Source organism: Panthera pardus, unplaced genomic scaffold (assembly GCF_024362965.1).
Source record: "Panthera pardus isolate Hobbes unplaced genomic scaffold, ASM2436296v1 HiC_scaffold_1, whole genome shotgun sequence".
In the NCBI taxonomy this organism is placed as follows: Eukaryota; Metazoa; Chordata; class Mammalia; order Carnivora; family Felidae; genus Panthera; species Panthera pardus.
Genome location: NW_026526654.1, coordinates 89366719 through 89379444, shown reverse-complemented (window position 1 = coordinate 89379444; position 12726 = coordinate 89366719). Strand labels below are relative to the sequence as shown.

Here is a 12726-nt window from a genome sequence, read left to right as displayed (position 1 = left end):
TTAGCTTGGGACTCGACTTTGGCTCAGGTCATGATCTCATGGTCAGGAGAATGAGCCCGTGTGGGGCGCTGTGCTGACAGTGTGGAGCCTGCTTGGGATCCTCTCTGCCCTTCTGCCCCCCTCTCTCAAAATAAATAAATAAACATTAAAAACAAAAGGAAAGCAGGGATATCAGAGATAATCACATCAAATCTTTACCTGGAGCTGCTGATAGGAAAACAAAGTGGACCCCCAGTCTTTGTCCCTTCCTTTCCTCTGGAAGTGCTAATAATGGTAGAAGTTTGGCAGCAGGAAGGAAAAGAAGTGAAGAGGCTGGATGAATGTTTGTGAATGATGTTAGCACTCTTCGTGGTTCTGGTTACAGTTTCCCCTTCAATTCTACTTGATAACATCTGCTTGACGAGACAGTAAAATAGCAACAGCTAACGCTTACTGAGTGCATGACGAATACAGGCCCTGTTATGAACATTTTATGTGTATTAACTGACTTAACCATTGCAGTAGTCCTAGGATGTTGGGCATAGTTTCATTATTAGTTTTTTTTTTAACAGATGAGAAAACTGAGAACCATGGTGGCTAAGTCCCTTCCTCTAGGTCACACGGCTATTGGGGGCAGCCCTAGGCTTCAAATCCAGGTTCCTAACTACTGTGCCTTACCACCTTATGAAAAGTAGGGGAAGCAGATGATCCAGATAATTATTTTCAGCTGATATATAGTTCTTACTTACTCTGCACTCAAAAAGTCGGTAAATTAAAATGGCAAAAGCAGAACTCCATAATTTGATTAGGATGGGGGTCTCAAACTAGTGCTATTCAAGCATGGTCTGTGGGCTAGTACAGCCTCAGAATCACTTGGGCACATCTTAGAATTACAAAGTCTTGGGCCCCATCCCAGACCTACCGAAACCCTACCCCAGAGTTAAATTCAAGAATCTGTGTATGTGTTTTTAAACAAATTCTCCAGGTATTTTTATATTCACTAAAGTCTGAAAAGCACTTGTCTAGAGTTAATGCTCCCACAGGGTCATCACGCAAATGATCAAATACCAGCTCAGGATATGGAATCTGATATAAGGGAGGGGGGCAGGAAATAGATATAAATCAGGTCATGGATTTTTAAAAATTGTTTAAAATGGGAAAGGATTTATGTAGACCTAAGAAAGAGAGATAAATTGTTTCAGGTTTATGGGAGCCAGGATAGTGTATCTCCCTGAGCCCCTAACTCCTATTTTAAAGGAGTTAAAGCCAGAAATGTATTTATTTAGACTGGTTTTTCAGAGAACTTCTTCTCTTCCTGGAACTTTTATGGAAAAAGAAGACTGTTCTCCCCTTGGTGCTAAGAGGAATATTTTACACACTGTGTATTCATTAGTGCCATCAGTGAGCAATTCTAAACACTGGGCTGTTGGCCAGGCAAGAAAGACCTACTGTGCGTGTCTGGCTGCTGTGGGCCTGGAGCAGTGTGAACAGGCAAGAAGGGCCTACTGTGCGTGTCTGGCTGCTGTGGGCCTGGCGCAGTGTGAACAGGCAAGAAGGGCCTACTGTGCGTGTCTGGCTGCTGTGGGCCTGGAGCAGTGTGAACAGGCAAGAAGGGCCTACTGTGCGTGTCTGGCTGCTGTGGGCCTGGAGCAGTGTGAACAGGCAAGAAGGGCCTACTGTGCGTGTCTGGCTGCTGTGGGCCTGGAGCAGTGTGAACAGGCAAGAAGGGCCTACTGTGCGTGTCTGGCTGCTGTGGGCCTGGAGCAGTGTGAACAGGCAAGAAGGGCCTACTGTGCGTATCTGGCTGCTGTGGGCCTGGCGCAGTGTGAACTGGCCCCAGGAGCTGGGGGCCTCATAGAATTGCTGTGTTTTAAAGATGTTTTATGTTTCTTCTTCACTGAACACACAAAAAAATCAGCTTCCAGGCATTCTGCCAAACAACTCTATGTCTGGAAAAGAACAAAATGGGAAGAGCAGGAATTGAAGACTGAGCAATCGAAATACAAAAAGGAAGAGAAAAACATCAGCCGAAATGCAAAAGATTAGAGAAGAGAGAGTATGCAAGATTCAGGGTGGTGGAGGTTGTTGATTTTCAGCAGCAAATAGGTGTCCAGTTGGAAGAGAATAAAAACCCACGTTCTCGGGACGCCTGGGTGGCTCGGTCGGTTGGGCGTCCGACTTCAGCTCGGGTCATGATCTCATAGCTCATGAGTTTGAGACCCGCGCTGGGCTCTGTGCTGATGGCTCAGACCTGGAGCCTGCTTCAGATTCTGTGTCTCCTTCTCTCTGTGCTCTCTCTCTCTCTCAAAGGTAAATAAACATTTACAAAAAACCTAAAAACCACGTTCTCTACCCACGGGAGAGTGGTAAAGGAGAAGGACCAGCAGGCGGGACCCTGAGTGTGAGGGGGGCGTGGGTGCTGGTAAGCACACTGAGTGAGCAGCCAGCTGGGTCACAGGGGAGTCGCCCTAAGATGAGAGTGGAGCTGAACCCTGAGGGGTGAGTCGTTGCTAGAAAGGAGGTGAGGAAAGGCCTGGCAGGCAGAGGAGGTACCAGATGGAGGCTGGCCCCTCCAAGGGATGCAAGCTGGCTCTAACTCACAAAGTACGAGGGGCAGTCAGTTTCCAAAGATGCAAAGGACAGAATGTGATGTATTGAACACGTGCTTGCTCCATGGGCCCTGCGGGCAGAGGTTGAGCCAGCAGTGGGGCTCTGGCACCGTCGTGTGCTTACGTGACATGTGTCCAGCAGAGCACGGTGTCCTGGGAGTAGGAGAGAAAGAAGAGAAGTCTTTGAATCAAGCCAGGTTTTCGGTTTCTCTTGGTGAGTGGAGCAGAAAGACGGGTGGGCAAGCAAAGTGTCTGGAGGTCCTGACGTGGACATACTTAAAGTGCTGGGGTGTTTCAGGGGCGCCTGGGTGGCTCGGTCGGTTGGGCGTCCGACTTCGGCTCAGGTCATGATCTCACGGTCCATGGGTTCGAGCCCCGCGTCGGGCTCTGTGCTGACCGCTCAGAGCCTGGAGCCTGTTTCAGATTCTGTGTCTCCCTCTCTCTCTGCCCCTCCCCTGTTCATGCTCTGTCTCTCTCTGTCTCAAAAATAAATAAACGTTAAAAAAAAAATGAAAAAAAAAGTGCTGGGGTGTTTCTAGGCTAGAAATAAGGTGAGTATTCAGGGGATTAATTAGGAAAAGATGGACGAGAGCCACAAGATTGGGGAGTTCTAGATGGGAGCAAGGAACAGGTGGAATGGGGCGAAGAATGTGGTGATCGTGGAAAGTGCTCACTTTCCTAAATTGTCCTGTTCTAAACATATGGTCACTAAAGCAGCTGCAAGATCTTTTCTCACATTTGATTTGAAAAACCTTCAGGTCACACAGGCATTTGTATCTATGAGTTTATTTTAGTATTGTGTAGGTCTTTTGGATATGCTAGAAATAATCTTCAGAAAGATGAAAAACAAGTTTTGAAATAAAATCTGATTACAGACATTAAAATTTTTATTTTGTTATATCATCTTTAGATTTTCAAGAGAAGGGGCAAAGGGGAGAGATGGGGTTTCAAGGGAGGTTTCTTTTTAACAGAAAAAAACTTGGGCATATTTACATATATTTGAAAGTACTGAGTGTTTCATTTTAGAGAAATGAGTCTTGAGTTATTGAAATTTTTTTTCTTCCTAGCCGATCACAATGTCAGTAACCTCTAATCTGTGATCTGATAATTCAGAATTCACTGGGGAATAAATAATTTGTCTTTTGAATCAGATATGAAATTTTGCTTATATTATTGAAGATCTAAATAAGGTACCAATCTATGTTTAAAATTTTAATTTAGTTGTGGAGTAAATAATTATCAAAAGCTGTGTGACTCTCTTCACTAACAACCCTGTCTCTCTAAACACAGCATTAGGCATATGAGAATCTGGCAGTATGACTTGAGACAGATTCAGTGTCAATACAAAAAGTATAACTCCTAAGCAAAACACAAAGTAACCATAAATTGCTTCAAAAAACCTAAGAATGTCACAGCTTGAAGATATTTCTTATGTTTTAAGGGTAAGCTTGTACCTAAGAAAGTGGGCTATTAAGCAGATCTTAAGTATTTTGTGAGATTTTAATAGTTCTTTTATTATAGAGGTTGAATTTCAAAGTTTACCTTTTTTCCTCCCAAAATAGTTCAAGTCCAGCCATTACAGAGTAAAACTAACGCAGGATATAGCCCTTCGGTGGGTTCCCTCCTCCCCTCCCACCCCCCCCACCCCCCCCCCACCCCCCCCCACCGCCCCGGTCTAAGACCTCAACTTTCACCTCAGGAGCATATTTGCTTTATAAGCAGTGGTTACGCTGCACCTGAGTGGAAGTGCCCCCTGGGTATTTACTAAGGCCTGAGGACCCTGGTGGAGGGCAGGCTGGGAACCCTTTGTTTACAGAACAACTTTGTCTTTTCTCTCATAGAATCAAGGTAAGGAGCAATGTGCACCCAGCTCTTAGGAGAGTAGGAGCAGTAAGCCTTAAGCGCTACACAGTAATGTTAATTTAAAAAATCAACATTTAGGAGCACCTGCGTGGCTCAGTCGGTTAGGCACCCGACTCTTGATTTTGGCTCAGGTCACGATCTCACGGTTCCTTGAGTTCGAGCCCTGCGTAGGGCTCCACGCTGACGGTGTGGAGCCTGCTTGGGATTCTGCCTTCCTCTCTCTCTGCCCCTCCCTTGCTCCCTCCCTCTCTCTCTCTCTCTCTTTCTGTCTCAAAGATAAATAAATAAGCTTTTAAAAAAAATCAGCGTTTACTTGTATTCACCTTCAAGGGAATATCATTTATTCTTTTAAACTCATCTTCTTGTTCTAGCGCGTAAGGTCCGGCAGAGATGGCAGTGGAGGCTCCCGCAGCAGAAGAGAGGGCAGTGCCGGCAGTGGTGAGTACTTCCTGTTTCCTTGGCGCACTGGATTTGACAGACGTCTAGCACACGGGCCTCTTGAAACATCTTGAATAATCAGAAAGAATGCCTTTTGTTCTGTACGCAGTAAAACCTCACTCACTCCAACTAATTTTGTAAGCATTCTGTTATGTGAGTGATGGTGAATGTTAGTGGATTTTACTTCTTCAGTAAGCATATCTGTTTCTGCTAAGTGGTTAATAAATAAGGTCATGCTGAATAGATTACCATAGATGTCCATGCTAATGAGGTTTTACTGTGTTACATTTTGTTAATTTACCTTTTAGGGCAGTGCAATGAGAAGTAAGATGGCCTTCTAGAATGCTGGCAGTGCTGAGTATACTCTAGTGTAGAAATCGTGCCAGTCTGGGCGTTAGGAGACATGATTCTAGTTCCTGTCTTGATCACGACAGCCGTCTCCCTTTGGACCAGCCACATAAATGCCGTAGGCTTTAAGTGATTTCTAAATTTCTTTGCATCGCTCAGTTCCTTGACTTCGACCACTTGTCACAGCATTACTTAGTAACAAGGTTGTTAAGTTTTCCTTCCCGTTTTCCTCATCATCAAAATCTGCCTTCTCTGTCCACGTCAGAGGAATAGTATAAGTTAAACTTAGTAGAAATTTGGTGGTTTTAAAGAAACGGATTGGAAAAATAAAGGCTAAATTGGGATGTGTAAATACACGTACATTCTCTCATATCTGTACGTAGCACTGTCCTGCAGACGTGACCCGGGTCCGTGCCCCTGCCCCTTTCATTCATTCGCAAACGTTTATTAGATGCATACCAGGTGCCAGATAAATACTGTGCTAAGTGCCAGAGACATAGGGATGAGTAAAACACGGTCCCTGTGCTCAGGGAAATTTAAATCTAGTTGGAAGGACACACAGGTCTCAGGCGCTGCTGAGAATGCTACTGACTTTCCTGGGGATACAAACTGCAGCTGGGACAAAGATTCTTTCCTGAGATCTGAGCTCTGCTTGGCCAGATGGGTTTAAGCAGTTACGATCATCAGGGGCATCTCGTTCTGGCAAGAGAGTTTGATTCTCTGAGGATCAGTCCGGCTTTTCCAGCTGAACCTCACAGTCCTCGCCTGTTTACCCTCAGGTCCCAGGAGTAGTTACCCACGGCCTCAGAAAGTAGCAGCTGCCGCCTGCCGTCTGTGTCCCTCGCACGCCAAGGGCGGTTTGCCGCGTCGAGGAGTAGCCATTTCCTACCTCGTCAGCCCCCCGTGGTCGTGATGGGCGTTGACCTTCCCATACTGTCCCCTAACCCTCAGATGTGGCCTCCGCTCTGTTACCCCTGCCCCACCCCTGCTTCAGTGTGTTCACTCAACTCTCTGGGGTTGGATTTAACTGAGTCCTGGGTCTGAAAGATCTGTCCCAGCAGTTCTCATGGCGACGGCCATGCAGGCCTGCAGCCTCTTATCCAAAGTCCGTGGGGCCAAGCGTGTTGTGGAATTCAGCATCTTTTGGAGTTTAGAAACCTTCTGTGGTGCTTTACCCATATATAATACCCGCGGGGTGCACCTCACAATCAGAACTGTTACTGATTCGGGAAAACACATGGGTAATTACACTAAGGTTAAATAATGGCTAAAAATAGCTTCAGGTCAAGTCGGGGTTTATGCCCATGAAGTTTACATGTTGCCACCTGAAAACTTGGCTTTCCGAGCTCTTTGGAACTGGGAGTTGTGGAGAGGGATCGTGGACTTGCATGTACCAGCAATGTCCCTAGTGGCGAAGGGTCGGCACACAAGCCTGTGGGCATCAGCTGAGAGGAACGTGGAAGGTTCAGCAGACGTCTCGCCGCTGCTGCTTCATCCTTGCTCTTAGGAAGCAGGCGGCCTGTGATAGGAGCTTTTCTTGAAATTGAGTGTCCCTTCAGGAGTCACTGTCTTGGTAACCCTAGCGGAGTGCTAAGTGTTGATCGAAGTTCTTTATTAAAGTTTATTAAAGATGGATTCACCATCTTCTAAGATTTTTACACTTCCCTCTAAAAATCTTAAACTCAGAGGCGCCTGGGTGGCTCAGTCACTTAAGCCTCCGACTCTTGATCTGGGCTCAGGTCATGAGCTTACTTTTTGTGAGATCAAGCCCCTCGCTGGGGGCTTGGGGCCTGCTTAGGGTTCTCGCTCTCCCTGTCTGCCCCTCCCGCCCCCACACATGCACATCCTCTCTCAAAAAAAAATCAACTTTTTTTAGTGTGAGATTCAAACAAAGTAATTATAAAAAAATCAAAATCTGAAGTTCAGAGTCACCAGCCAGTCCCTCCCAGAACGACTCCCAGCAGTCTTGTATTAAGTTCTCAGAGCCTTCTCTGGTAATTCACAAGCTTGCAGAATGTCGCCAGTGTTAGCCTCTAGACCTGAGCCTGAGTTACCCGGATGTCTTCAGCTTGAAGTCTGCTTCAGAAACATCAGGACCTCCTAACAGGATGCCAGGGCGTGCCTGGTTGGTGCTGAAGCAGAGCCCAGAGGATGGCGTCCCCAGTTCCACCCCAAGAAACTCTGCCCAGACCGTCGTCTGCCTCTCACAAACATCGGAAGGATCAGGGTGTGCCTCAGAGGCCACTGAGGGGCCAGACCCCCCGACACCAAGAGTTTTGCTCAGCCTCCCGAGGTGACCTCTCCCCAGTGAGACTCCTTAAACCACACCGTGTCTCAGAACACATGCAGCGCCTCAGCTGGGCCTGGCGCCTCCACCGCAGTCAGGGTCAGGGTAGCAGAGGCAGACAGCTGAGGCCGCCCGGGATCTGACAACCGAGCGCAGAGACGGAGAGGCCTTGCCGTTCCAAATTCGCCCCCTGGCCCTGGCCCTGGCCCTGGCCCTGGCCCTCACCCCCTGCTGTTTTCTTGTTCAATAATTTTTCCTTTCTCTCATCTATTCCGTTTCAGTCCAACACAAATAGTCAGTCCTAGTGCACAAATACGCCTTATCCTCACAGGAGGGAATTTTGGAGTAGAAACTGGGTTATTGACACATTTTTACAAGCTGGGTGTCATGTTGCCTGGCTCTCTTGGCACAAGTTTAAAGTATTAAATACTTCCTTTTCAGGGTCCTTGCTTGCTTGCTTTCTTCCCCCACCATTTGACGTTTTGTTCCTTATTTCCTGGTCCCTTGAGTTACATGGCATCCCAGACTTCTTCATTCGCTCCTGCAGCCCGAATTCGATGCCTCTTTCAGTGACCTTGCTGGTTCCACCGCAACACTTTTCCGAGAATCGCGTCTTCTGCCTTTTTTCTCCAGCTCGTGGCACAGGCCACGGTGCAGGCTGTCCTGGCCTTGAAGTCTGAACAAACCCTGCTGTGGATGCCTCTCACTTCCTCTTTCCCCTCCCCTCACGGGCCCTTTCAGAGCATCCAGCAAGCACGCTGCGAATGCACCCTCACCCTCTCCGGCGGTCTCCCCGCCACTCACCGTGTGCATATGGCCGCTTGCCTAGTTATTGTAACCCCGCAGGTGACAGGCCCCCATCTTAACCATCTTCCACCTCTACGTGTGAGACCTCAAGATGCACCTTTCTGTCTTTATGTGGAAATATTTGGCACTTCCGTCCGGGTTAGGCCCACGGGTCAGTTAGTGGAAAGGAATGATTTCCCAAATGCATGCAAAAGAGGCCAGCCTTAAGCTGCTAAAGTAAATGCCGTGCCTACAACTAGACTTTTTCAAGTATTGCCCGGGAAAGAGGACCATAAGGAATTTCCATATCGCAATATGTGAAATAGCGATTTCTGAAAGGATTAGCAGGAGTCCTTGAAAATTGTCCTTTTTTAAGGGCGCCTGGGTGACTCAGCCAGTTGAGCATCCGACTCGTGATTTCGGCTCGGGTCATGATCCCGGGGTCTTGGGATCGAGCCCCGCGTCAGGCGCCGAGCGTGGAGCCTGCTTGAGATTCTCTCTCTGCCCCTCCCCCACTCGCTCACACGTGAGTGCGTGCTCACTGTCTCCTCTCTCACCCATACAAAATTTCCAAAAAAGAAGAACATGTTCCTTTCTTGTGGATCAGGCTGGTCCCACGGCAGCCTTGTGTTTGCTGTTATTTTGCTTAATGAGCCTCGGCGCCCATCCTCTTTGGTGGCTCTCCAATTTGAGCACGTGTCAGAGTCACCTGGAAGGCTTGTGAAAACAGCCTGCCGAGCTCCTAGCCCAGCATTTCTGAACCAGTCTGGGCCGTGCCCAGGAATTTGCATTTCTGCCAAGGTCCCCGCTGATGCTGATCTTAAAGGAGATATTACAAGAGTAAATGTGACGTGGTGCGTGCGGAAAGGTCGCTGCTGTCATTACCACCAAATGTAACTTCTTCGTAGTGGCAGTCATCCAGCCTCTGGCTTCATGCCCTCGCTCTGTCACTCCCGAGCGTACTACCCTGGGAGGTGGTTTGAGCTTGAAACTAACTTAAAATTACGTGCACGCCCACGGAAGGGGCTCAGTGCAAATACTCAGTGCTGAGGAGCTATTATTATTATTACTTGGTTACGAACTGCATCGAAAAGCAACAGTGTCTGGTTTAGAATATTGAATATCCATTCCAGGATTTTCAGTACTTTAGTTTGTTTTTGTAGAATTAACTTAAGATGAAATGAACTTGTTTTAACTGGTTGAAGTAGAAATGCATTACTCTTTTAAGTGCCAAATTTTGGGTTAAGGTTTTAGCTGTTCAGTGCCAAAACATCAAACAATTCAGAAAAAAAGGCACGCTGACAGTCAACTCACACAAAGAGAGCTGTATTCGACCCGTTCCCAGTCTCCAAGGTCAGCCTCTGTATGCTCTGCTGGATAAGCCAGATGAGAGGAGGAATCCTATGCCTGCCTAGTGAGCTGGCTTGCGTTAAAAGGCCAGGAGAGCCGCAGCACGCATCTGCTTCTCGTGTGTATCTGTCCTCGGGAAACAAGAGTTCCTTCTTGTAAGGCATCGTCCACTTCAGCATGATGGTTGCATCTTGCGACTTGAGTACTGTGTTTGCCATTAAGGTTTCATTTTAAAATCGTTTTTATTTACTCTGTGTGATAATAGTTTGCTGCATTTTTTCATTTAACTTTTATCATGTCTTGGGTGTGAACTTTTCCTGTGAAAATGTATCTCTTAATTTTACACAAAAAATAATCTTATCATGAAAACGAGTAGGATAATATGACTCAGTGGACAGAAATTTCCTTTAAGGTCAACTTTTTGAGGAACCTATCTTTTGTAAAGTACACTGTGACCATGTTCTAGTTTCAAAAACTGAAGTTTTAAGGTTATAGTCCAAAGACGAGTACGTTTTTGACCAGAAGACCTTCTGACAGTTTTGCGAGCCTCAGTGGTGTCACAGGCAGAGGGAAGAGCTCATGCTTAGTGCCCACCGCCTCTGGGTGAACGAAAGATTACGGCCTAAGGAGGTGAGGCAGGAAAGGCACATGTGAATACACCTAAGTTCAAAGAATCCAATCAGCAAAATGTAGCTGATGTCTAGGAAGAAAGACAGCGAGTATGCCCGGGGCAAAAAAGCCCAGAGAAGCCAGAGGCACTGAGGGCTCTTATTTCTCAAGACAGTCACTCCTGTCTGGTCCAGTTACCCCCAACTTACCCCAGAAAGCCAAGGAGCAATTTTGCCGGATTCCCCGGAATGTAAGCATTTGGAAGCTGATCTGTAACACAAGGCGAGCTTCGGTAGCAGTGACTGTTGCCAGAGGGTCGATAGCACTCACTACAGCGCCGAAGCATTCCCTGGGTCACAGATTGTGAAGAGGTCTCCTTGTGTCAGTCTGCCTTGCTGGTGTCCCCTGCTAATGGACCGCCTGCTTTCTGGCGCAGGGATTCTCTGAGCCAGGGGGTCGGCACACTCTTCCTGTGGAGAGCCTGGTGGTAGAGAGCTGGGGCTCCAGGGCTGTACCTTACACTTGCTGTGTTGCAAAGGCAGGCACGCAGAGACGACACGGAAGTGACCGAGTGCGGCTGGCCTCTCTGAAGCTTCAGCTTTGGACGCTGAAATGTGAATGTCCTATAAATTTCGTGGGTCACAAAATATTTTTCCCAGCCATTTAAAAACGTACAAACTACTCTTAGCTCACTAGATGTTCAAGAACAGGGATGGGCCAGGTTTGGCACCCACACTGTAGTTGTGCTAATTCTTGTTTTCTTGCTCCAGACCAGACTCTCCATGAATATTCCTGGGGGTGACAGGTGGAGACCTGGGGGTTGTCTTCTTGATCAAAGTACTGGTTTTAGCTATCTAATCCAAGCATACAGCTTGTGCAATAAGGTTCTGTATCACTGACGTTTCCTCTTAAAGCTGTCTTAGCTGTCCCAGCCACCTCCAAATATGTGGCGCACATATTAACAGAGCGTATGAGGCTTTGTGTCTTCAACATAACATACTACTTTGCTCTGGCCCTTAGCTTATTGTCCTGCATTTGAGGTCATTGTAATTAATTCCTCAGTGTCTGTGGACCCTTTTTTCCAAGTCACTGCATCTTACATTATCTTGAGCACATTACTTAATCTTTTTGTCACAGTTTCCTCGTCAGTAAAATGGGACCGAAAATAGGACCTACCTAATAGGGTTACTGAGAGGGAGAGATGCATTAATACATAGAAAGCACTTAAGACAGGGACAGCTGGGTGGCTCAGTCGGTTGAGCATCTGACTCTTGGTTTCGGCTCAGGTCATGATCTCACAGTTTCAAGGGTTGGAGGCCCACATCAGGTTCCATGCTGACGGTGCAGAGCCTGCTTGGCATTCTGTCTTCCTCTCTTTCTGCTCCTCCCAGCCTCGCGATGTTTCTGTCTCTCTCAAAATAAATAAATAAACTTAAAAAAAAAAAAAAAAAAAGAAAGGAAGGAAGGAAGAAAGCACTTAAGACAGTGCCTGACACAGAAGGCACTTGATAAGGGCGATTCCTGTTTGACCAGGGAGACTGTGGGCAGTATCTGAAGTTCAGTTCTGTTGTCCACATCTGTGTATAGTGAGGGGCCACTCCTCATCTCTACTCAACATGTGATCTTGGAGTTTGTTACTTTCAGTGTTTTTCCTACCACCACAAGATCACACTTATCCATGCGTGAAGATAAATGTCAAGTGTACTTCTGTCTTACCATAGAGTTTATAGAAAGGTGTTTTTTGCTTTTTTTTAACAAAAATACTAGAAATTGTATATACAAGTGAGTGTTGGTTTTTGAAGTTACCAGTTTGGAAAACTGAATATTCCAATAATGCTTTAACCAAAACATTCATTAAAAAAAAAATCATGAAACTCTTCTTTTGGGATTTCCATCAGAGGCAAATTACAAAAAGCGCAGGAAATCCAATCTAAACATTTTACTGGTATATGTAATATATGTATTCAAATCTGATAAAATATATAAAACAAATGTATATTACACATATCTGTAAAATATATATACACATTTTATATGTACACACACACACACACACACACACACATATTCCGTCCGTTGCTTTTTTTTTCTTTCTTGTATTTCTATCAACAAATAAGCATGTATCAAGTTCCTGACCATAGCAGGTATTCAATAAATACCAATTCCCTTTCAGCTTGTCTTTCTTCCGTATGTTTTTCATATACCAGGTACTAAGCATTTCAGATATACAAAATAGAATTTTAAAAATGTAATAAACCATTTCTCTACTTTGCTTACATCTTCACTGATTCCCTCCACAGCCTCTTTCAACTGAGTGTTACCTATTACAGTAGCTACCACAATCACCTTTTCCAATGTTGATACATCCCTGTTAGCTGTTCTGTTGGATAATAATACAATTAGCTCAATAGGAGTAGAAGGTAAGGGGTGAAGTTAAACTGAGAATCACAGCTGTAA

General features: G+C 46.1%; 1 protein-coding gene across 9 annotated transcripts in view; it reads left to right on the top strand.

The window, feature by feature from the left end:
• The window catches only part of IFT88 (intraflagellar transport 88), a 130511-nt gene that overhangs the window by 101676 nt on the left and 16109 nt on the right, over positions 1 to 12726 (top strand). For 8 of the 9 annotated variants that reach the window (XM_019448021.2, XM_019448018.2, XM_019448020.2 and 5 more), the window contains one exon: positions 4823 to 4889. The exons of the other annotated variant lie outside the window; for it this stretch is intronic. In XM_019448021.2, the coding sequence (XP_019303566.1) occupies positions 4823 to 4889 (67 nt within the window). The remainder of the gene's footprint in view (positions 1 to 4822; positions 4890 to 12726) is intronic. 9 annotated transcript variants of the gene reach the window in all.